The 25,788-nt window shown below is 35.4% G+C and overlaps 2 protein-coding genes across 3 annotated transcripts in view; both read left to right on the forward strand.

The window, feature by feature from the left end:
• Positions 1 to 45: 45 nt before the first annotated feature.
• On the forward strand, positions 46 to 8,614 carry LOC110992013 (protein O-mannosyl-transferase 2). Its single transcript, XM_022257641.2, has 16 exons — positions 46 to 364; positions 448 to 528; positions 640 to 724; positions 1,063 to 1,167; positions 1,258 to 1,366; positions 1,704 to 1,792; positions 1,863 to 2,051; positions 2,132 to 2,238; positions 2,524 to 2,716; positions 3,211 to 3,411; positions 4,240 to 4,350; positions 4,515 to 4,644; positions 5,407 to 5,555; positions 6,666 to 6,822; positions 7,848 to 7,991; positions 8,267 to 8,614. Exons 1-16 carry the CDS (start codon positions 327 to 329, stop codon positions 8,479 to 8,481), a joined length of 2,103 nt encoding a protein of 700 aa, XP_022113333.2. The 5' UTR covers positions 46 to 326; the 3' UTR covers positions 8,482 to 8,614.
• Positions 8,615 to 11,165: 2,551 nt separating this feature from the next.
• The window catches only part of LOC110991979 (baculoviral IAP repeat-containing protein 6), a 33,261-nt gene continuing 18,638 nt past the window's right edge, over positions 11,166 to 25,788 (forward strand). For both annotated transcript variants that reach the window (XM_045634588.1, XM_045634591.1), the window contains exons 1-26: positions 11,166 to 11,376; positions 11,583 to 11,767; positions 12,206 to 12,334; positions 12,413 to 12,648; positions 12,935 to 13,136; positions 13,294 to 13,531; positions 13,605 to 16,332; positions 16,400 to 16,654; positions 17,095 to 17,276; positions 17,607 to 17,809; positions 18,040 to 18,171; positions 19,027 to 19,167; positions 19,610 to 19,768; positions 19,888 to 20,036; positions 20,557 to 20,902; positions 21,577 to 21,773; positions 22,240 to 22,446; positions 22,614 to 22,809; positions 23,106 to 23,315; positions 23,671 to 23,808; positions 24,124 to 24,256; positions 24,424 to 24,562; positions 24,697 to 24,973; positions 25,206 to 25,381; positions 25,465 to 25,540; positions 25,609 to 25,737. In XM_045634588.1, the coding sequence (XP_045490544.1) occupies positions 11,199 to 11,376; positions 11,583 to 11,767; positions 12,206 to 12,334; positions 12,413 to 12,648; positions 12,935 to 13,136; positions 13,294 to 13,531; positions 13,605 to 16,332; positions 16,400 to 16,654; positions 17,095 to 17,276; positions 17,607 to 17,809; positions 18,040 to 18,171; positions 19,027 to 19,167; positions 19,610 to 19,768; positions 19,888 to 20,036; positions 20,557 to 20,902; positions 21,577 to 21,773; positions 22,240 to 22,446; positions 22,614 to 22,809; positions 23,106 to 23,315; positions 23,671 to 23,808; positions 24,124 to 24,256; positions 24,424 to 24,562; positions 24,697 to 24,973; positions 25,206 to 25,381; positions 25,465 to 25,540; positions 25,609 to 25,737 (7,341 nt within the window). In that variant the 5' untranslated portion in view covers positions 11,166 to 11,198. The remainder of the gene's footprint in view (positions 11,377 to 11,582; positions 11,768 to 12,205; positions 12,335 to 12,412; positions 12,649 to 12,934; positions 13,137 to 13,293; positions 13,532 to 13,604; positions 16,333 to 16,399; positions 16,655 to 17,094; positions 17,277 to 17,606; positions 17,810 to 18,039; positions 18,172 to 19,026; positions 19,168 to 19,609; positions 19,769 to 19,887; positions 20,037 to 20,556; positions 20,903 to 21,576; positions 21,774 to 22,239; positions 22,447 to 22,613; positions 22,810 to 23,105; positions 23,316 to 23,670; positions 23,809 to 24,123; positions 24,257 to 24,423; positions 24,563 to 24,696; positions 24,974 to 25,205; positions 25,382 to 25,464; positions 25,541 to 25,608; positions 25,738 to 25,788) is intronic.

Consider the following 25,788-nt stretch of genomic DNA (forward strand, 5'->3'; position numbering starts at 1 on the left):
TCAAATGGGTTATCCGTGTCGTCAATCGTCATGTCGACGTCATCACTCCTCAAATTTTGAAAATATTTATGTAAAACACCATATCAAACCATAAGTACTATTAAAATTCCTATTGTATTCCACCTTAAAGTTTATACATATATATTTTATATATAAGATTTTATGGTACTTACTTTGTTACAATTTTGAAATTTTACATATAACATGTAACGCATAATATATCATTTTTAAAATATAGATTAGTTTTACACTTATATCAAAACAAGGTGAAAGTTTCTAAATATACATATTTTAAGTACTCCACACTAATCTTAAGAGCAGCAAATATGAAAAAACCTAGCCAAAACTGCTCAAATATTAAAATGTATGTATCATGTTTGGAGTCTTCTATCATACCGTTAACTGTTTATTATATAAACTAAACAAGTAATATAAAGCTATTTTCAGATGGTGGGTGGCTTTTGGGCTCATTTGTGGTGTAACTTTCTTGACACGTTTCTACAAAGTTTTGGAACCTGACCATGTCTGGTAAGACTAAACTTTTAAATAGTTAAACCCCTAAAGTCTAAACAATACAACTACATTAATAAAAATTATATGTATAGTTAAAATTAATTAATTGTATGTCTTATTCTTTAGTTGGGATGAAACACATTTTGGTAAAATGGCTAGTTGGTATATCAACAGAACTTTCTTTTTTGATGTACATCCACCACTGGGAAAAGTGAGTAAAAAAGCTACTATAGTTTATTGAGAGACTTAGCAAATTGAACATGACTTAAGCTACTTGACTGCTTATGTGATAAAGCAGTTTCTATTAAAATAAGTAACCTATTTTTAAATAGAGCACAGATGAAGCTCTCATAGTATATGGGTACTGTAAAAAGTAAAGTAATGATGATCTAAAAAATAATCAAACAATATTTCCAAGCATATATAGCTCTGTATTATCACTATAGTTATGTAAAAACATATTAATGTTGAGTCAGAATGAAATACTTCGATATATATTTTATATGATATGCTACTTGACATTATTGTTAATAAAAATAAAAATTTCAGATGCTCATTGCAGTATCTGGTAAGCTAACAGGATATGATGCCAAGTTTCCTTTTGAGAAACCAGGAGACAAATATGATGGTGCTAAGTATGAAGGAATGAGAGTTGTAAGTTTATATTTGTTTAATATAAGTTAAAGACAGAAATCTATTATAACCACATATGTGCTTTGAAGGTACTGAAATTATTTTTTTTAGTTTTGTACTACACTGGGTGCTCTTATAATACCTCTAACTTTTTTAACATTGTGGGAGATGACAAGATCCATTGATTCCAGTGTTATTGGGACCATGCTTTTGCTTTTTGGTAAGATGTAAAAGTTTTAAAAAATAATTTTTCCTGTCTCTATTTTTGCGTCTGAATCTGTTGTATGTATTAATGTTATATAATAATTCTATGTATGGATTATAAGTTAAGTAACTTACAGACTTATATGGGGATTTCCCTCATTTTCACATGATAAAATTGAAGACATATGCAATCTATAAAAGTGTGCATAGTACTTGAAATAATTATTTTTTTTAATTATAATATCATGCAGCAGAAAATTGGCATTTTATTTTAAATCTCTCTAAAGAATATTTTTTCATTAGAAATTATTTTCTTTCAAATTAAGATTTATTAAAAATTACCTTTCTTTCAGATATAGGATTTTTAACTCTTAACCGCTATATTCTACTAGACCCAATTCTATTATTTTTTATGAGCTGCTCGTTGTATGGTGTATTTAAGGTAAGATTTTCAATAAAATTTTAAATGAGTTCATTAAAATTTTATCAATTTTTATATTATTGTTTTCTAGGTCCGCTCATTATCAGAGGAGGGTTTATCTCCCTTCTCTATAAGAATGTTGTCATGGCAGATTTTCCTAGGAGCATCACTAGCCTGCACAATGTCCGTCAAATTTGTGGGTCTTTTTATTGTGCTCTTTGTAGGTTTCAGAACTATAGCTGACCTATGGAATGTACTTGGTGATTTGTCTAAACCAGTTGTAAGTATTAAAAAAATATAATTTGTAGGTGGCTATTGAATAATTGTATAAGTAGTGAAATACATGATCAATTTTTTCAGAGTTTAACCATCAAACATCTGATTGGAAGAAGCATAACACTGATTATCTGGCCAATTGTCTTGTATGTGTTCTTCTTTTGGATACATCTCACAGTTCTCAACAAAAGGTACTGTTGTTTTAAAGTATTTACAAAAATACAGTAATTTTATTTTAGGTTTAAAAAAATACTTTTCTCATTTTGTTTTAATTTAGTAATCACTGCTTGCCTACATTGTTTGAAGCAATTTGAAATAATTGTTTATGGTACATAACAACGGGTTGATCTCATATTTGTTGTAAAATTGACTTGAGAACTTGTGTTCCTTGACCAATACTGATCAGGCATACTTTTTGTTTTCCATTGCAAATTATAAAGAAGGATTCAGGCAAATATTTCTCCTTCTTTCACTAGTGGTAATGGAGATGGATTTTATTCATCCGGATTCCAAGCTCGTCTTCAAGGCAATAGCTTACATAACGCGAGCGCACCGCGTGTGCTGGCCTACGGAGCCATATTGACTTTGAAGAATCATCGGACAGGCGGAGGCTATTTGCACTCTCACCATCATCTATACCCACAGAGCGTGGGAGCGAGACAGCAACAGGTGAAGAATGGTTGCATTTTTTCGCTAACATATATGTTTCAATATATATAATTAAATACACTGTATTTTCAATATTCTTAACCTATATAGTAGTTAATATTAATTTAAAAAGTATAAATAGAAATCAAATTTAAAAAGTTTAGACCCTGTGGCAGTGTACCTTTAATGCTGGCAGCAACTCGCTGTATTGCGATACTTTTCGTTGAACAAGGAAAGCACCAGCTCGGGGGTCACCGGAAATTTCAGGCGACAACTTAAATCAAGAGAATTTAGTTTCTATGGGCTACGATTATCATATCATTTGGCATTTACGCTTAGTTTGTTTTTAATTAAGATTTATATTGTCATACCAAAAATTATTTTGGTATGCAATATATAAATAAATAAAATATCTATAAATCTTAACATTCAATGTAACCTTTTATTGCTTGGTCAGGATAATTATCGTAAAGAAATAAATTTCTAGTACATCTTTAACCAATCATGTATTCCAGATAACGACCTATACACACAAAGATGACAACAACAAGTGGGTAATAAAACCCTTTGATAGGGAAGAAGTGTCTGGAATCGTTACGGTCCGTAGCGGTGACCTTATTCGTTTGACGCACGCGGCCACCGGACGAAACCTCCACTCGCATAGAGAACGCGCCCCACAGACACCCAAGTTCATGCAAGTTACTGGATATGGTGAGGTAAGTACGGGCGAATATAATAAGGATTAATTTTGTGCCATGTTTTTCGTATTCCATAAGTTATACGTAATACGTATCCGTATTGTGAACGTTTTTTTGCCTGTAATCGTCTCGTATTTACACGTAAAGAAAGAGCTATGAAAAAAGATAATACGATATCCATTCTATACATTATTTGTTAAGAAATATTAATCCAATAGCGCTTCAACCGTATGTGGGCCGCAGATTGCTTTTGTCGCTCCACTCATTTTTATTTTATAGCATTTTCTCTGACACATTCCTACGTACGTAAACGTATTAATTTTTTGTAGGAATCCTCGATAGTGCTTTTCGTAAATAGTTACCTATGACGCAACGAGAGTGTCCATGGGCGGCGATATCACTTAACATCAGTTGAGCCTCCTGCCCGTTTGCCCCCTGTTCTATAAAAAAAGACGTAATTACCAAATAAGGAAATCAAAGGCTCCCCTATAGTGCTTACCTAATACTTAAACGGCCCCTTGAGCGTTTTAGTAATAAAAAATGATGTAAATGTAAATATCAATCAGGGTAATATATCATGACTCTCTCTTAATAATAATTACTATAATAATGAATATTTGAAACTCTATCGTGTGTTGATTTTAAGAAGCGCCATTTCACTTGTTCTGTTCTTTCTTCCCTCTTCTTATTTATGCGCTCATATTGTGCCTAGGTGCTGCAAACCGAAGACTCATCATCGCCATTTGGTGATGAAGCAATAGCTGAGCGTATCTGCCTCTCCAAGCAACATCTTTCATATTAACATTTATGCGATCACACTTTTAATTTTCAATCGATTTACCGTAGGATGGTGTAGGTGATGCTAATGATGTTTGGAAGATCGTGGTCTCGAATGGTAAAGACGGCGATGAAGTTCAGACAGTGCGAAGCAAATTCATTTTGGTTCACTATCTTCAGGTACGTACGCTTTCCATATGACTATAGTCGTTCTATAAAGTTACAGTGTATGTTTTTCTAAAAATTACCCCTTCTTTACAATACTTGAAGTATTTAATACAAGTTATTATTGTTTTATAAGAAATACTACATGATTGATTTTTTTTTGTCAATTCTTTTATTAGTCCTGTGTTCTGACTACTACGGGCAAACAGCTTCCAAAATGGGGGTTCGAGCAACAGGAGGTGGCCTGCAATCCTAACTTAAGAGATCTCAACGCACTCTGGAATGTTGAAGATAACTTATTCGATGGACGTAAGTATTAAAGTTGAAATTATTGAATAAATATTTTTTTATTGTTTATAATTCGTTGTCATAGAAAGTCGACAACACTGTTACGTAATTATATTTCGAATATAATCACTTACATAAAACATTCGAGAGTAATTTTTGTTAATAACTACCTGTATCAAATGAGAATTATATTAACTTGCATAATCCTTTTCTCCGATATAAATTTACTTCGTATATTTTCCTGTAAACAAGGCCACGTACAATGTACGTACGTTTCACAGGTTTTGGACATTTGTTAGTAAAGTCGATTTATTCTCGTATAAAGTTAAGCGGGTTCTGATTTATTATGTGTTGAAGCTATTCAGGGCGGTAAGCTCGTCCTTGAAAGCGGTAGGTAAAGGGGCGCCTTTTGGCAAACGCTCAACTCGTACAAGCGTTGACGCGCTTCTATGTTCGTATAAGCAAATAGCATTGTTTCTTTGTCAGAATTCATGTTGTTTACACGACGCCACTACCGGTTCGGTGAATACGCCGAAATATGCCAGTTTACCCACGCACAAAAATATCCTAGACTGAAACCGCCTTCAGACTTCACCCATAGAAGTGGCTCGATGTTGCTTATGTTCGAATGATACTCAAAATAATATTCTACCTTGTAAATAACTTCTTTACTGAATACTTGAATTATTTACAGACTTTTGCTTATGACGATCGCTGATAATAATATCAATAGAATGTATAATGCACCATTTATTATTTTAAAAAATATATTTTATATTTCAGTACCGAAGATGAGTTTCGAATCATACGCATCGGGTTTCTTCGAGCGTTTAATAGAATCACACGCGGTGATGTTGCAAGGAAATGCAGGCCTCAAACCTAAGGAAGGAGAGGTCACCTCACAGCCGTGGCAATGGCCCATTAATTACAGGGTAGGTAATCATAATTTGAATAATAAAATATAATTTCGGCACTTTACAAAAGAAAGCCAATAAAAAAGTATCCTGCTAAAAAGAAAATAATCATTTAAATTGCACCATTTTAATTAGTTATCTAAGAGCAGGGCCAACACTGCTCTTAAATAACTAATGGCTCACAAACTAGTGGCTCCAGCGTGCGACTCACATACCTGAGGTCGTTGGTTCGATCCCCGGCTTTGCACCCATGAACTTTCTTTCTATGTGCGCATTTATCATTTGCTCGAACGGTGAAGGAAAACATCGTGAGGAAACCGACATGTCTTAGACCCAAAATGTCGACGTCGTGTCAGGCACTGGAGGCTGATCACCTTGCCTATTAGATTTAAAAATTGATCATGAATTTCATTCAGAAATCTGAGGCTAAGACCTAAAGAGGTTGTAGTGCCACTGATTTCTTTATGTAATTAGTTATCTGTCTAGTTTTATAGCAGCGTAAACACAATTTGTCAACAGACGAAATTGTTTTAATAAAAAAAGAACTCATTAGGATTATGTAGTTTTTACGAATTAGGAAATTATAACAACGAAAAAACAATGTTGCCTAGGGCATTCAGTGAGACTTATATACAGGTTGTCCCAAAAGTCGACGTCAAGTCAAAATTTTCTCATAGGTAATACCACACCAGTTAACAGAAAGATTCAAAAAGAAATTAAGTCATGTATTTTTGAAGTTATGGAAATTTTCCTTTTATTCCAAAAAATGTACACCATGTGACAGTTTTTTCATTCCTGTTGTTACAAATATTTACTTTTTGCCAAAATTTTTTCTCTTACGTCATCCCGAATAGTGCTTTATGTAACCAATGATCCTAAACTCTGTGCCGATCACTCCAACTTGTAGGAAAATGTCATTTTATACCGTACCAAGTTTTCAAAATTAATTTTTCGCACTAGTTCAACTGATTGTCCTGAAAAAAAAATGTACTCGTCGACGTCGACTTTTGGGACACCCTGTATAAGTCATTGCGTTAAAATTTGATAACTCTTGCTCAAATTGCCGTTGTGGAACTGTACCCAGGGTAAACATATTTCTCTTTCGTACAAATGTACTTTTGATTATAGGGTCAGTACTTCTCAGGAAGCTCTCATCGTATTTATCTACTCGGCAATCCAGTTATATGGTGGGCCAACTTAGCTTTCCTCTTGGTATTCTTCGTCATCTATATTGTTAATTCAATAAAGGAGAAACGAGCTATGGCTTTCGGAAGTCCTCTACCGGGTAAGCATTAATTATTTTACTTGCAGATACTCTTTGGAGTACTCTTAGGCCGTGGGGTTCAAAGGCACAGGCGCTGAACCCAACGATGCCAGAGCTGGTTATTTTCTTACTCAACGAAAAAGTATCGCATACAGCGAGAAAATTAAAAAAAGTGCACTGTCTTAGAGCCAATTTTTTGAAGTTATACTTCTTTTGGCGCGATGGAGAAAAAATGATGAGAGTAAATTTTGTACGATGCGCGCGAACACGGACATCTGAATGCTTCATTGTAAAATTAGGTCTAGGTGGCATGAAAATCGATAACTATGTTCAAGTTGTATATTCTAGTATTTTTATATTTAGAACACGTGTTTCGTAACAGTACAATTAAACAGTGTGAATAAAAAAAGTATTTTGGTGTTTTTAAATAAATTTCATATGCGACGGTGATAGCATTTACTAATAATTTATTTATTTAAATAAAATCTTTTAATTCTAATATTTATAACGATAAATAGATATAGTATTGATTGACGAATCAGTACTGCATTTCAGTTATTTTTTCCCATACGCCAAAGAAGTATAACTTCTAACGCGTGTACATAAGTACACATACTCTTTTTTTTTAAATTTATCTTAGTTTTTTTTGTCTATTTGTAATAATAATTATTACTATGTAGGTTCAGAATATTGTTAATACTCCATATTTTTTATGTTAGGGATATGAATTATATCATCCATTTCTAGGGTCCATAATCTTTAATGCTATTTAAGTGTGTTTAAAGAAATGAGACTCTAGCTGCTCTGATCTTTATTATAAAATTTCTTACATTAGAGGTAGAAATTTTTACTGACTCTTCTATAGTTTTTATAACAAAAATATTTAATTAAAATACAACTTTTAAATTTTCAATAGAGGTCTTCACCCATGCTAGTTACTAAATATAGACTGACTGGATAAAACATATTTTTCTTGGGATCTTGATGGGTAGTCTTTGCTGGTAAAGGTAATGCGGTAAATAAATACCTAAATTATTTTATTACAGCTAGTGAAACTCGGAAACTTTTAAATGGCGCTGGTTGGAGTTTTGTTGGCTGGGCGTTACACTACGTACCGTTTTGGGCCATGGGCCGAGTGCTTTACTTCCATCACTATTTTCCAGCACTCATTTTCAGTTCAATGCTCACTGGTAAGCTTTCAAATTAAATAGCTAATGCTCAATGACATTTAAAACCTTTAATGAAGTTGTAAAAAAATTATTTTTTATGTAAATTTCATAACTCTGATGAACTCTTAAGAGAATTTTTAAAATAAGTTTAGTTTTTTGTTAAAATAAAATACAATTCACTTTCGAATCATTTAATTTGATTTTGATGTATTGTTTCACATACAGCTTTTAATATTTTCATAAATTTATTCAATTGTATTATAAATACTAAAATAATAAGTTTTAATTCTATTCAGGTATCCTGACAGAATACCTACTGCGTAGTATACAAAGCTATCTCAGCACCGAGTTGGGTCGCACAGTATATCACTCTTTGCTTGGTGTGTTAATGGCGACAATAGTATATAGTTTTCATCTCTTTTCACCACTTGCATATGGAATGACTGGACCAGCTCAAGACCAAAACTCGACTATGAACAGTTTGAGGTGGCTCGAATCTTGGGAGTTCTAATCAATTTAATTATTGGTATAATTATTATTGGTCTTATATACTCAATATTTATATCCGTCCATTTTAGATATAATGTTAAAATATTGTAAACTTATTAAGATATTTTTGGATAATAAATACTTTTAGCTATAAATATTTCACTTAACACACTTTTACGTTTTAAGGGTAGCATCTATTGTCTCGCTTCCTCTTTGTCAAACTGACACTTACCAGACACTATTTATATGATACAAAAACAATCTTTTCCTGTAGATAAATTGATTTCTTTTAACTAAATATTCATAAATTAAAAATTTTGTCTGACCCACATACAGGTGAAACTTTCAGATCATATTCCTTTTAGTTCAGCCGTATAATAATTAAGGAAAAGTAAGTTCTCGGAGAAACTAGTCTCGGAGTTACTGGAACAAAGTTCCGAAGAACACGACAGCGAAATGCTATCTATACCCTGAATCCCGCTAACAAAGTATTTCTTGTCGCTGAATACATACAGCAACCTCTCGGCGTAAGCCACAGACCTTCGGGCCGGCTAATCAGCTGTTAAACTGATCAAGGATCCACTCTAGTTTGGCGGTTTACATGCCTTACTTCCGATATTATGTCCAGTTACTTTACTGTATACAAAAATAATAAGGCAGTGTTCGCCTGGAAGAGATCACATTCCAATTATAATATATTATAATAGATATTCCAATTGTATTATTAAAAAATTGGTAATGAACAAATAAAACAAATGAATAATTATGACATTAAAAATCCTATATTTATACCTATGAAATTTATGGCACCAGTTGGTTACTAAAACTTACTCATCGCGTTCATTGTAGCGGCGATACTGATAACCAACAAGAAAGAAAACCACGGAACAAGGATATATTGCTTTCTGTCTGTCAATTATATATGTAGTGACAGCGACTTTGTTTTATACTATGGTATAAAACAAAGTCCCTTTCTCTGTCCCTATGTCCCTTTGTATGCTTAAATCTTTGAAACTACGCAACGGATTTTGATGCGGTTTTTAATAGATAGAGTGATTCAAGAGAAAGGTTTATATGTATAATAACATCCATTAAATAGTGGAGAAGTACTGTTATTTTTGAGGTTTCTAATGTGATGTCGTAAATAATTACATTTTTTCCGCTTACATTGAAAACGCAGGCTGAACCCTACGAGTTTTATCAAAATAATGTACTGTATTGTAAGTATTGTACACATTGAAAAGGTCTACAGAAAAGTCCGTGATGGTATTTGTCTATCTTTTATGGATAACCCACATTTTTAAATACAACGTTCATAGATTTTCTGTACTGTATTTAGTATCAGCATTGCACCCGTGCGAAGCCGAGGCGGGTCGCTAGTCTATAAATATGTACCAATCAAAATTAGTATGATCGAAATTCGAAGAGATAACAGAAAGTGCTTTAACATGCTATGTGGCGATATTGGCGCTAGAGAGAGTTGGCCTAATGTTTAAAACTTCCATTCTTCTTTCGTAATGGCAAGCAATAAAACATTTCTGTACTTGCTAAAAAATATGTATTAATGTTAACTTCATGAAATCTAAAGTAAGTAATAATTATTAAGGCGGTATTGTAAGTTAGAAGTTACTTTCTAAAGGTGAATACAGGCCTTTACATCGGTTTTCAATAAAATAAAATCTAGGTAAATGTAGCTTTGAGCAGAGATCAATCTATTTAAACATTAAACAAGAAATGAAAAATGTAAGCCCAACACACACCCGAGGTGAGTCGCCCGGCCACTGGTTTGAGGAAAACTTTGACAGCAAGGGAGAAGGGGTATAGTTATCACCCCTCAGTAAGCAGTTATAAAAAAATCCGAAAAAAATACTCACTAACCTAACCTAACCGAATTTTTTTCTGTAATTAAGTTTCCTTTACGACAAATTAATTAAGTGGTATAATAAATGAGATTAGATTTTTTGGATGTTACATAAATAGGGATTTTTGACAGCTCCAGCGCTACGGGACCGAGATGGATTTTGAAATCAAATACACGAATTTGATGATACTGATTATGTAGATGTCTCGGGGGACCTTGATTGCAACACCTCCAAGTGATTTTCGTTGCCGGAGTTGCATCTAAGTCTTTTTTTAAATTGTGTGTAAGGGTGCGGGCGGCGCGCTAGCGGTTCACGTCTTCCTTCCGCCCGCACCAGCAAAAGGAACTGTAAGCGCCAGAATTGAGTTGCGCTAAAGAGGTGCACCAAACCATTGCCGTGATTGCACGCGCGCAGCTCGCAAACAGTTTGCGAGCTGCATATTCGCAGAAAAGTATAGAATGTACGTTTCGTTTAACGAATTTCAATACAATATATAAAATCATATTTCCATGTTTCTTTCATTTTTATACTTAGACGCAACTCTGGCAGCCAAAATTACTTGGACTCGCCTGTCTCCCTCGTCCTCAAAAATACTAGACAGCAAGCGGTGGATACAGATAGTTTGATTCATATGTTTCCTCGGCCGAACTCGACACTCAGACATGAGCTACCGACTATAGAGAAAGATAGCTGTTTCCCTATCTTATTATTTTGTATTTTGAACCTGCAACATATTTCACATATTATTGTCTATGCTCATATATGGTCTATGCTATTTTTTTTGACTGGCCACAAAGATGTTAAAATATTTGACGTAAAAAAAATCACAATTACAAATGGCGTTTACGTAGAATAGACAGATGTATTCACAGCCACGATGGGCGATGATTCTTTGATATTACGAGAAGATGGCTATATTCGTATGAATTTTCCTGTTACTTCACTTACGTATCATAGCAACTTAAATATAATTTTGGTGAAAACTGATGTTGGTGGTGTACACGTTTTGGATGTGAACTCTGGTGTAATTCTTCAGTCTTCATGCCTTTCTGCGGGTACGTAAAACATAAACTTAGCTTTCTGGCCAATTGAATTATCTATAAAGTTACATAGTAATTACTAGAAAGTGTCTCGTTGATCTGGATATATCAGTAGTTCATGTCCTACATCGAAATTCTTTGACATTTCTCAGTAAACAATTTTGTGAAATGGTATATAGTATCTTCCAAGAACCGGCAGGTTACGTTTAACTAATTTATAGATGATGATGGAACTTTGGGTGTTGAGTACGCGGCTGGCGCAGATAGGGTATTCGTGTGGGATAAGAGCGGAGTTGGCGCCCGAACAGACTACAATGGAGTTCTGTTGCTGCACACTGCCCTTCAGCGTCCTCTGTCCATGTCGCAGGCAGATACTCCTATAAGAATTGAGCTAGTTCTGTCAGAGGTGAAAAAATTATATTTGTTATTATGGCAATTACCTTTTACCAAAGATTTAACTTAAAACTTTTAAGATTGATATGAAGGAATTTCTTATTAGGAATGGAATTCAAAGTTGTATGAACTTTGAATGAAAATGTCAAACATCAATTCTTACAATTCTGAATTTGGTAAACAATAGATATTGAAGAGTACCATCACACAAATGCATCATTACAAATAATTATTGTGTGATATTATTTTGACCCTGTTTCTTTTGTTTTTTTTACTTTAAAGCTAATTTGTTTGATAAGAATCTTTGTTTTGAATATTAATTACTTATGTTTATTTTCGATAACACACATTTTTTTGAAAATCATAAGTATTTTATATGGTAAATTATTATTTTAAAATATTGTTATATTAAACTAAATGAACAGAATTAAATTTTCTGTTTGATTGATAGGCCGTGCTACTGTACCAATGTGTGCAAAGCCTTGATGCTCAGTCTATAGAAGGACTTCAGGATTTTATCAATGAACTAAAGAGTGCAATTGACTCCGAACCTGTAAGGAAAGGTGTGAAAGCTCAAAAGGTTTGTTTAATATAATAAAATAATTTTTACTTAATTTGAATTAGTGATATATTTAATTGAAATTTTTAAAAATTTTAGTGGAGTACAGTAACCATTACACTTCCACAATCAACCCTGAGACTGGTTATGGTTGGCATTGTTCATGAGTTGAAAGGACAAAATAGACGGATACCAGCTTTGGCCATTGCCTCTGCAGTGGGACAGAGGGCCAACGAGCTTATGCCCTGCAATCGAGATGAGGAATCTAGGGCTCTGATGTATTCTGAAGCTGAGAGAAAAGAAACATTCAAAAGATGGCCCCATATGGATTACAAGTAGGTTTTTGTTCTTAAATACATTATGCATTATTTTAAAAGGAGTCAATTGAATTTTTTAAATATTGTTATTAATTTATAATATTTTATTATTCTTGTTATTAATTTATAAATCTTATTGTAATAAGCACTGAAGTTAGTAATACTATTAATACTAAACTAACACAGCACATGTTCTTAAAATATATTTCTTTACATCTTTTCACATTATGTATTATATAAATACTTACTAATTCATTATGCAAGACTAAGAGGTTCAGCAGCCTTAATAAAAAGTTTTATTCAGATGGGCGTTACCAGCACGTATGGCTCAAGCAGGTTTCTACCACCAACCTTCCCCAAGTGGTGATGACCGTGCAATGTGTTTCACGTGTATGGTTTGTCTAGTGTGTTGGGAGAAATCAGATGAGCCTTGGGTAGAGCATGAGCGTCATTCACCCAACTGTCCCTTTGTACGTGGGGAGTACACACACAATGTGCCTATATCAGTAAGTGCTTTCTTGTTAGTTAATTTTCAATAAAAATGTTATTGAGTAATACAGTCTGGTTATATGTAAATTATAATTACGTATTTTTAACTTTTATTAGTAGATATATGTCATTTTTATTTTTACAAATTATTAATTTTTAATTTTTTTTTGGTAGGTCACAAATGCTACAGCTTGTGCAGTACCCTGTCCCAATGTCAAAGTTGTGTCAAAGGGTAATACAGGAGACCTAATAGCCACTGGCACATCAGATGGAAAAGGAAGCATCTGGAAATTTGATTGTGGTCTGAAGTTGAGAAAAGTGTTTAACTTATCACCATATGATTCAATATTTAGTGGTATTCTTACTAATGATAGCAATAAGGTCTGGTCAGCCAGCCTAGAAAAAGACTCGTGTAAGTATTATTAGTTTGTAATTAATATATAAATCCTATAAATCTAAGATCCTAATTTTACTTTTTTTTATAGCAACCTATGGAATTGAACTTACTGCCATGACTTTTATTGGTTTGGCTTCCCAGCAAGAGACATATCCTCAGGCACAAAACACAGAAAATGTAGAAAAGGAAACAAATGATAGCAATGTTAAACCTGCCCTTGTATGTGCCGTCATTGTAACAAGAACTGCTTCCATACCAACCCCTCAACCTATCAAAGAGGATTCTAGTAAAGCCCTCTTTCATTCAGGTGACCCTGAAAAGTCAAAAGAAAATATTCAAGCCATGAATGACCAAAATGAAGCTAAAAACAACTTAACATGTACAAATAAAATGTTATTCTTACTAACATATGACATACACCATTGTTCTGCAAGTTCAATGACAACAGTTATTCACACATCTAACAGCAGTGGCAACTCCAAACCGGGTGGCAGTAAAAAAGTGTGTCCACTTCAACGGACTGATGACACAAACATATATGACGACATTTTCTTCCAATATTCTGATGATGACACAGAGCTTCCTCACTGCACAAATATAGAAGAACAGATTAGTAATGTTTTTAACATAGAAGCATCATCCAGCAAGGAAGATTGCAAACCTTGGGAAACGAAAAAGATAATATTTACAAAACATTTGAAGGTATTACCACCACCACCTCCTACAGCTTTGCTACCTGAGCTGCCAGAAGCAGAACAAAGCATGTTGGACTATGTTGGGAAGTTTACACAACTAAAAAGTTGGAAGAGTGGCAATTTGGAGTCTGTTGGAACCAAAGTTGTAGATCAGACTGATGCAGTGCAAGGGGACTCCATTACGGATTTCCTCACAATAACTGGACAAGGACCTCTTCAGATATCAGATTTGAAGTGGTATGAAGGAATTGAGCCTTCTGAAAAAATTAAATTACAATCTATGGCTACTAAAAGCAAGGCTGGTACTCAAACAGTTCTAAATATAAACCCTACTGATGGATTTGATAGTGATCTTCCTGCAGAAGAAGCTGTATCCCAAGGAATTGCTATTCAATGTCTTGGTCTACCTGCTACTTTAAATATCCAAGATGATGCAAAAGTCACCCACCTCCTACCATCTGAAGACAAGCAGCACTTGCTAGTTGTGGTGTCTTCTATTGAGCCTGATAAATTTAAAGCTGAAGAAGAAATTGATGTAGATGGTGATATAAAAATGGATGTAGACGAAGTCTCAGATCAACATGATAAGATTGTAAATAAAAACCCAAAAGCATATTTCATATATTATAAAATAAACAATAAAACTTCTACATATACTCTAGAAGATAATCCAGTGACTTACAAAGAACTCCCATACAGTGAAAGTCCTGTAGATTTGTGTTTATTACCTGTAGATAAAAATGACCAATATTCAATAGCTTCAGTTAGTGTTGACGGTCATTTGAGATTATACTCACTTCCAGATTTTAGTTTACTCTCAGAGAAACAAGTCCCCAAGGGACAATTTATTTCTGTCGCCTACTGTGCTTCGGTTGAACGTTTGAGTGTATCAACTAAACACGGCATGATCTATTTTTATGCTCTTAACAATGGCGAGAAAGATGTGTCAGGTGAATCAAATGAAGATGATTTTGCTAACATAGACTTTGAAATGTTGCAACGAGCCCCTAGAGATGACACCGATGGACCTGTACCACCACCGGTTATTTTGGCTAATAAGACAGATTTCGACGATGCTGAATTAGATGCATTGTTGTCTCTCACAGGCTCATATTGCCCTAATCCCACAGTTCCATACAGTGCAGTTGTACCTGGTTTTTGGTGTGAATTGTCACCTGCACAAAGGTCTCGATCAGACCATCAAAATAATAGATCATGGAGACTTCAGAATACGTCATCGACGTGGGATGAACACGTTCTTGAACTGACTCTACCGTATAATGTCTCATTAGCGCACATTGAATTCGGTTTTACATTACATTCGGCCAATACTGTAAATTTGCCCATAATACAAGTGACACTACTAAAACAAAATTTACATGGTATTGGATATAACAAGGATGCCAGTTTTGGCCAGCGTTCTGATTCGCCATTGCACTTCTCAGTGATAGATGCAGACGTGTCTAACTTAGAAAATCCCGTCAACAGTGAGGAGTATTTACAAGCGCATAATGCTGAGATATTAGCTGGGCCGCTGTTGCTGTCTTCAGGCCTAGATATGAGCCAGCAGTCTGGCACCCTAATTCTCACGAGTCCAAGGCTTTATCGCGCTAGGGGTAGAACATTTTTGATACATATAAAAACGTTGTTTGATCCAGCTAAAGAAATTAATAAGGGTCCAATTAAATCTGGTGAAAGCAGCAGCGGTGCAAAGAAATCTAGCTTTATTGGCTGCGACTGGCTACATCAGATTTCAATAACGGTTCGCTCCACTCCGCACACCGAAGTACCGCTAGAGAGACAGCAACGTATTGCGATGTTAGAATCAAATAGCTTTTTGAATACTCTTTGTGAAATTGCGGTCAGTAAAGTCTCATCGAAGAAACGCAAGGTCGCGCTTGATATATTGAGTTGGGTAATATCAATTAGGCTGCAGAGGATGCGTTTGGCGAAAAACGAAAAAAGTAAAGACAAGGACTTGCCCAGTCCTGTTGAGATGCAGCAGTTGGAATGTATTTCTGTAATTGAAAAGCACACAGACGCACTCTTAAAGAAATGTATTTTATGTGCAAATAGAAGTATTGCCAAAAAGTGTGCGAAGATTATGCTGACGTGCAGCGAGTACGTATTCTTGTAATAATATTTTTTTTTGCATATCATGTATACTTATTATATGAATAATTTTCAGTGGTGTGAAACAGCTCCCTCGGCCGTGGAAGTGTACATTTGAAAATAGTTTAACGAGCAGTGTGATTGCTTGTATACCTCTCCTGGGTGCGTGTGAGTCGCCGGGTGCCGTGAAGTGGTTGATGGCGCTGGCCCAGTACGCCACCTGCCGGACCTCTGCGCCCGAGTTGGTCGCCCGATGCCTCGCCTTACTAGAGAAAGCGGCACGAAGTCTGCGGGAACGGAGCAATCCCTATCATCAATTGCTACGAGCTAGGTATGTTTACAATGTGAATTCCGTTATAATAAGTATTCGAAATGAAAACACTTGATATATGTTTATAGCACAGGAGCAGCAAATTATTAGTAATTTTACCGTTAGTAACTGATAAACAGTGATATTTTTTTATACGTGTCTTCACTAAGACATCATGGAACATTAAGATCTAGCCTAACTTAAGACTAATAAGTCATTTGTCTAACCTAATTTACTAAAAAAGGACTTTTATCATAAGGAAGTGTCTTTGCTTAGTCTGTCTGTATTTAGTCTCTATTAAAGGACTCTTTACTCACTGTTTAGCGCATATTAGTAACGTACACTAGCAATAATTCAATAGTTCAAATGGTTTGTCCTTTTCAATCTTCTCACTAGGCCCGTGGTGTCAAGGAGTTGAATAGTCTCAGTGATATAACGGTAGAATATTAATGATTTCTCAGGTTCGGCCTATACGGCTTGGCGCTCGAGCGTAGTATATTCTCTGTGGAAATCCCGGAGTTGGGCCGCAGTTCATCTCTTCCCGTGACGTACGCGAGCGTGCTAACGGGCGACGTGAACGCTCCGCCCGCGCCTAAACAGGAGTCGCAGCTTCGTGATTTGCTCAACATGTCCCTTGACACCGGTATGTTGTATCACGTATATCTGAAGTCACGTACATAATTTACATACAGTGTAATTTATTTACGTTTATACTATGCCATATCATACGCGTAAAATGTTTGATAAGATCACTTTTCTTTTTTTTAAACAAACAGAGCTTAAATTAATTATTTTAATTTAAACTCCTTAATCGCTTTTGTAAGTAACATTGTGTCATTTTAATGCTCATCAGCTCATTTAATAGTGTTGCCTCAGCAAATAAAACACAGCTCTACTACTTTAATACTGTGAAATATTACTACTACTATACCACAATAAATATTATAACATGTTACAATTTCGATACGCACAGGCGAAACAAAGGCAACAACTAACAATAGCCAGACGCACAACTGGTGCGAAATGGAGGGTGGGCTTGCGGCTTTGACGGTGGTGGGGGAATCATTGCCCTTGCACGTGAGTTGCCACGTGGCCTCTGACGGTACCAAGCTGGACACAGCACCGACTAATCATCCGCCACCGGTCGTCAGCGCCCATACCGCTGATTCGAACCAAGTAAGAGCTTATTCCGACATTTTTAAATATTAATGATTAAGATTTTTGTTCTGATTTAATTAAAAACCTTATAAATTAGTTTGAAGACAACATTGTTAGAATTGTTGGTATTACTGAGATTTTTTACATTTGAATAAATTATTAATATTTAGTTGACTATCAAAAGTATGAATATAATTTTGAGGTAAAATCACTATTTTAAAATAAGACTTATTGTATTGTTACTTCAGTTATGGACAGTGGTAAAGGAGGGACATGCAAAACAATCTTCAAAGGACGAAAACTCTGGCGGTGCTGATGGTTCCATGATGGACTGTGATCCTCAAGACAGGCCTGATGTGACTGAAGATAAATTACTAAAGGTATTAATTTTGTATTTGAAGTCTTTCTTTTTTTCAATACTGTAGATCATGGGTCTCTTCCTCCTTGGAGGGGACTCTGTCTTCAGCAAGTGTAATAAGGTCTGCAAGGACCTTGGAAGATCCAGCTAGTAGGATCGGCCTCGGGCTTTATGCCTTCCACTATACTGGTCACCCTAAGCTTCTGCAAGTTAACGGGACATCTGCCTGCTATACGTTCAAAGAACTCCAGGATCCTTTGTTGTAAGACGCTAAAGAGAGACTATGAATTATAAAGTGTAATTTAAACATTACCTTACATATGATGTTACTGTGGCCGTAATTCACAATCAATTCAATTCAATTCAAAAATCATTTATTCATTTAGGTAACATAATGTACACTTATGAACGTCTAAAAAGAAATATACATTGAATGCTTTTAATTTTACATAATTAATGTAACTAGACTGAAATTTTTCATGACAACCTTTTAAATTTTTATTGGAAAGTATTATATGTACTGCTATTTTTAATTCCGTAGAATTCTGACATATAAATTTTAACTTGTCAGAGGTGGCAAAAAAAATAATGAAATTAAGTAATTAAATTTTATTTGATGTATTGTTCGTGATATTGAAATATTTTGTATTTTTAGATTAGGTCACTTGAGTAAGTAAATATTTAGATTTACCTTTTTGTAGGTAAAATATAAAAATACGTAGCATTTTATTTTGTATTGCACTCAAATGGGTGACATTATGAAATGTCAGAATTCTACGGAATGAACAATTGGAGCATACACTATTTCTTAAACATTTCCAACAAAATGTAAGTATTCTTCAAAGTGGTTTATATATTTCAAACATATATTTTGTAGGATCAAGACCAATGTGGTATACCGTGGGCGGCGCTGGTGACGCGACCACCGCAGCAAACGCTCATAGTAGAGAGGATGCACTCAGGTGCAAGGCGTTATATTGTCCTTGACTTTGGATACACAGTACGACTAACTGATATTGTGAGTATTTTCTTAATTAAATTTTATACTATAACAAAGATGTAACGTATTAATAAAACAAAGAACTCTTTTACGGTTGGCGCCATTTTCCAAAAATGTTCATGCAAGTTGAGTTGTTTGTTGCACTTAATAAGTAATTTCGACGATATTTTATTAACACCACTCGAAATCAGTATAATTTGCACTGAATGCTTCAAAGAATACTATACATGAAACGTAAAAAAGTCGCTACATATCTACGTACGACGAATTTATTGCGTGGAGAGAAGAGACAAAAAAGCAAATAGTTTTGTTAAATTGCTTAATTTTTTCGCAACTGTATTAAAACTAGTTGTTCAGTACACGTGCGGAACCGTCATAGCAACTTGTATTTTGTAATTTTCTAGTAACGTTTATAAACGTTTGCAAGAATAACATAAAACAATTTAAACCTTTTTTCCAGATCATTCCGTCTTGTTCTGACCTGGTGACTTTAGGTATTGATACCTGGACGGTCGGTGAAGAGACAGACAGTGTGAAGCTTGCTTTCGCAACTGATATCGCTACAAAACACCTTGTACTTTCTGATATTCAACCGCCTTTGACGTGTAGATATATGAAGGTAAATTATGAAAAGACTTATTTTTAAAGTAAGACAATCACCATATAATAAACCAAATTGTATATTTAGATTTATTCAGGAACATTGTATTGGAATAATGTTTAATGATTTGTTTATAGATAACTACGATTGGACGATATGGCATGTCTGCTATGAAGTGCAGGATACCGCTGGGATGGTTCTATGGCGAGATAGCAGAGGTGTCAAACCTCAAGGCCTCTACCAACGCGCTCAACGCTCTGCATGAGGATCTAAGCTGTAGATTCAGGTATCATTCTATATCTTGAAACCGCCATGTCTCAAACCCCAACATGTGTCACCTATTTGTTCCACCTATATTGGATTATTTTTTGTTATTTATTTTCTTATATTCTATTCTTGCATAGCACTAATAGAAAAGTTATTATGATCCAAAAATGAAACTGTAATATATAAGGTCATATATTCGTTAGCAAAAAGAAACTTATAAATTGTTGTGCCACATCATTATTAACCCTTGTCTCTTTTGAGTGAGTACTTTGTTTATGAAATTTCTATTCCAAATTTGGTAACTTCTTTTTTGTTGTCCATATAATGTCACATTTTAATTTATTATATTATTACTCTCAAGATTTACTTTGTCCTCAGTTAATCGGGCATGATGTAATACCACATAATTATATTTGATTTATATTGTATTTTTCAAAACAAAAATTAAATATCAAATAACTTTCTATTAAATATCAAATAACAAAATTAAAAACAATAATATGATGCTATTTGTATTATAAATTAATTTATTATTTCAGACTGGCATCTGGAAAATTGATAGACCTGCTTAATCCATACTTAGAGTTGTACAACGGAAACGCAGCACACATGATGGCATATCTCAACCAATCAGAGACCGATGTTAAAGTGGTTCTTGCCTACCAAGAGTGTATAGAACTACAACAACAATTGCATAACTGCACCAACATATTGAAGAGATTGCTAAACACTCCAGATTGTAGTGAGGCGGTTTTGGATGCTGTAGACACGGGTCAAGTGTTGACTGAAGTTCTCCTGGATCGGGCTTCCACGGACAAACTGAGAGTTATTACGGAGAGTGTTGTGGATTTGTTGCTGTACTTCTTGTTCCATATGAGTGATGTGGTATGGTTCCAACTTTAAAGCTTGTAGTATTTCAGAAAAGATAATAGAATTGAGTAGTGCTATCACGTGATAGTATAGTGATTTTGATTCTTATTGAAATAAAAATACTGTCGAAATCTGTTATAACGACATTGAAGGGACTAATCATATTTGGTCGTAAAAACCGATAGTAACAGCTGATGACGTTGTTATTAAGTACCTAATACAATAGAATTCATCTGAAATCTTTGAGTTTGGTCAATATAACCCGTATGCTCTAAACAATGTCGTAACGGGTTTTGACTGTATATAATTAAATGAAATGAGCTGAGATAATTAAATTAGCTCGCCTAATCCCCACGCCGGTTCTGTTTCCGCAGGCATCTTTTCTTCGGGTTTTTTTTTTGAAATAATTTCGCTTTTAACTAAGTTTCTGTTTTGTTTATTTCATTCGTATTATAGGTAGTAGTAAATTTATTCTACAATTTAGGTAAAAACATTCTTAACATATTAAGACTAAACTATATTTATATATGCATGTGTGTTGGCCTACTGGCTCTATCAACTTGCCTATTAACTTAACTAATGATCATGCAGATATAAATAACTTGTAGCGTTACTGATTTATTTTTGATATATGCATAGTTAGAAGTGTGATATAAAAAGTATGATTGAATTTAAAAAAAAATTTTTAGCAATTCGAAGAAGTGACTCCGGAATGGTGCCGTGGTGTGATCCCTCTCTCGTGGGAATGGGGCGGCCGCAGTGGGGCTGCAGTTGCGACACTCTTGGCGCGTCTCTGCGGCGGTGCTCACTGGTGGGGTCCACTACTCGCGGACAGGCTGACGGCGGCCTTTGATGAGCACGACGCACCACCGTTACCTTTGGACAGGTAGATCAATAGATTAAAAATAGATGGAGTCAATAGATTTATTATTGTATATTTAGTACCAAAAAATATTGCATTTAATAACGACACGAACTTATCGTTTGACCTTGAAAATAACTATAAAAATAAATAAGAAAGTCTGTCTGTCTTTTTATATCACAGCCTATATTTCGCAGTAGGTAAAGTAGTTAAATCAGATAGTTAATTGAATATCTAGACAGTTATTTAAAGATTGACATCTAATGAAATCGCTAGCATTTTGATTTCAATAAAGCAGCGTCGAAAACGTTTAACTATCCGTCTGACCGAAACCAGCGTGTTGATTAAAAATGTAAACGTGTGACAAAAGAGTAAGTTAGAGAAAAGAGAGCAATTATACTGATATAAAGATAAATTTACCTTGGCTTAGACGTATTATTTTTAATTACTTTAAAATAATTGAATTTTTGAATGTTGAAAATACTTTCAGATGCCTAGTATCAATCATGTACATGTCTCGCAAGAGTATGTACGCGCAATGCGGAGACGGTGGCGTTACGCAAGCGTTGGCGTCGCGTACGCTCGACTTGTTACGGTCAGGGCCCGCTCCTCCCGCTCTTCTCGCCGCTCTACTGTCTGCGCTTGCGCATCTTTTGGATGCTGCAATTGCGAACAGTAACACTGGTTCTCACAATAGGTATTTATTTACATCAAACTAATAGGGATGCGTGGGTGTTAAATATAATGGAATTATAATCGTAATTTATTTTTAACTGACTAGAAAAGCAGGTTCCAACCTACCTTTTTTGAAGTCTGTTAGAAAGAATAACTGAGTGACTGGTTCTAAACTAATGTGAATATCAGATGGGACTGGGTGACGGGTGGTCGCGTGGGCGGTGGGTGCGCTGGAAACGGGTCGGGAGCCAGGTCCAGCACTCCGGTGCAGCGCTCGGGCGAATGCAAGCTGCATCGCCGTAAGCTGCACAAGAGGCTGATCAATCAGATGCAGGAGATGGAGGCTGCCCGTCGCGGGATACAAGTCGCCATCGAGCAGCAGCAAGTACGTTTTTTCCAAATTACTATGTACAGTGCTTTATAGCAATGCTAATTGGATTTAGGGACACGTTTTCACACGCGATCGCGGTGGAGAATGTTAGGGGGGGGAGAGGTCAATTCTGCGCTCTACGACCAACATAGTCAATAAAAAAATGGCCTGTATAAACAATAAGACGAACTTGCACGAAAGAACAAACGTTTTTAATTTATACGTACTATTGTAATTAAAACTTTCTACGCATCTAACGCTCGCTCGTACGCGAAGGAAAACATTGTTAAAGATAAACTGACGTTTTATAGCGGGCACGTCTTACCCTGAAGGCTCACATGGCGCTTATGGGTAAACGGTCTAACAGTGCTAACGGAGCCAGTAGCAGCGCTCAGAGACCCTCTGAGGAGCCTAGGATCCTGAGCCCGACATTAGCGTCTGCGTTGGCGCAGGCATTGCTGACACACATACTCACTATTGACTCGATTCACGCATCGGATCACCTGCTTCTATGTGCTAAGGTATTTAACATTTATAAAAGGATAATTTTTACTTTACAGATATAGTTTTTATTTCATTAAATAAATTGTGTTGGTATTCGAGTAAAAAATTTATACTATTATGGAACTAAAATACAATGGTCTCTATCAAATAGGTTAACTAATCTATAACTAGAAAATCAAATTAAATTTTGAACCTATAGTAAGATTATAACGAGTTCCGCGCCAGAATTTATTTCATTACATTTAAATTTATGTTACAAATGATTAAAGCATAAAGTATTACCTTTGTCTAAACATATATGTCATACTATCTCTACATAAGTGTTGAGATATGTACACAAGTAACTGTGACATAACGGATACATGATGCTAGGTGGTCGGACGAGTGTGCGCTCTGTGTGGCGGATGCGGATGGTGCGGGTGGGGGGAAGCGGGGGGAGTGTTAGCTTTGGCACGACGAGCTGTCACTTTGCCGCCCTGGCCCAGGCACGCACTCACGGCCTTGCTACAGGTAAGTGTATTCCAAACTCATTACCTCAATTGTTTAAAATCATGTTAAGGGCTTTAATTTTATATACAACATGTAACGAACGTATTTTTTAAAGCCCATTAAAATTAAATCAATATAACAGGTCTTAGGTGTGTTGAATTTTTTTGTTTCTTTGTTAAAACACCTAAATATTATTTTATACAGACTTATTTAGTTCACATCAAATCATACACAACAACTAATTTTATCTCAAAGGCAGCAAAGACAAATAAGTAAAATATGAAACAAGAAACAGCAAGGTATGATTTTTCTTCAAATATATTATGTGTTCTATAGGATCTAGTGGAATTTGAATGTGGAGAACCACCGGTGACCACAACTTCGTCTGAGGAATGGCATGGCCCCAGTTCATCGCGCATCAAAACAAAGCTTCCTGTGGATCCTAACTTCGGCAAAGCACCTAAAAAAGGTAGATATTCATTAAAACAAATAGTCAAGAATTATTATTTCATATAAATTTATTACAATAATATCAATAACCTTAAGGTTTATTTTTGTTTTTTGCAATTAAAATTGACAGTAAATTTAGTATTTCATTTTATGTAGCTTTCTTATGAGTAACAAATTATTTTTCAGAACTGAATTACATTGACTATCAACTGACACAGCTCATTGAATCTGATGACTCTGAGTCTGAAGAGAAATTAGAGCAGCACTTCATAGATGTTTTGAAGAAAGCGAAGAAGTATAAGGAGTCAACAGATCTTAATACAAGGTGAAACTGTGTTTTATTATAAGATCAATTCATGATTAAAATTTCAGTTGAGTATGAGTAATAAAATATATAGTTGAGTGCTTCTCTCTACCAGTTATATTGTTATTATTCCATTGTATAAAAAAAATCTGCAGCACCCTATCGTCATGCGTGGACGCGCGACTAGAAAGTGGACCAGCAGCGGCAGCGGAAGTGACGGCACGGCGCGTGTTAGCGGCGACTGCGCTGGCACTTCCGGCGGCTTTACGCGCACCACCACATCGGGCTTCACCTCTTTCCCCTGGGCCCGTTTCACCTCAATCACCGGCGTCACCGTCTTCGCCATCGTCGCCACCGGCTAGACACAATCCACCCCTCGCACATACCTTATATGACGTGTTCAGGCACCTCGCCTTGGAGTTTAAAAATCAGGTATGATGGAATTCGTATTGATTTTTGGGTAAGATTGTAGCGAGTTGAATGTTTTACACTTTAGTGTCTCTGTAATTATGACAATGTGTGCGCCATTATATTGATATAAATGTAGGCTAGTCGTAACTCCGGATCGAAGGACCATATGCCAGTTTTAAGCTCATTCAATCTCAATTAATAGAGTTACACTATTAATCCCTCACGACATTTAACCGAAATGTTTTGGTTTTAGGTGGATTGTACGTTTATGGAAAACGTGGTATCGCTGTGGTTAACTCTAAACGGGTCTTCTTGGGGCAATAACTGCAGTAGTGGGTGGAGTTTGGCCGCACTGCCGGTTCCTGCCGACGCGCCACGTATACGTTTCGCCTCTGACACAGTTGTTGCATTGCTTGAGTCGCTTACAGAGTACGTATCCAAAATATGTTGAAATGTTTATAAAATGTCCTTAGGTTGAATATGCACGGGTTAATGATACTGATTTTTTTTAGATTGAATAATATATCCCTGCGTTGTTGGGTGCTGTCCATGCAGGCTTTGGCTTGGGTTGCAAGTTTCCCGCTACAAGTGAGTTTTTTTCTATACGTATCTCAGATAAAATTTATGACATATTAATTTGCTCTTTTATTTTATAGACGGAAGGCAATACGCAAACAATTGGTCGCGTGATCCTTGACTGCGAATACTTTGTTCCGGCGCTCGTTAAGTTTGTCTCCATAGACATCGCAAGCGATGGAGCCGTCGTGTCATCAGAACCATACTTGGTAAGTATTGTTTATTTATATATAAGTAAAATATCTTTTCTATATAAGTAA

The sequence above is a fragment of the Pieris rapae genome, chromosome 1 (assembly GCF_905147795.1).
Source record: "Pieris rapae chromosome 1, ilPieRapa1.1, whole genome shotgun sequence".
Lineage (NCBI taxonomy): Eukaryota > Metazoa > Arthropoda > Insecta > Lepidoptera > Pieridae > Pieris > Pieris rapae.

Excerpts from the sequence above, each read along its gene's own strand:
- LOC110992013 (XM_022257641.2), top strand. The coding sequence starts at position 327 with ATGAAAAAACCTAGCCAAAACTGCTCAAATATTAAAAT. Across the intron at positions 3,412-4,239 it reads AAGTTACTGGATATGGTGAG|GATGGTGTAGGTGATGCTAA; the intron begins GTAAGTACGGGC and ends GATTTACCGTAG. Across the intron at positions 5,556-6,665 it reads AATGGCCCATTAATTACAGG|GGTCAGTACTTCTCAGGAAG; the intron begins GTAGGTAATCAT and ends TTTTGATTATAG.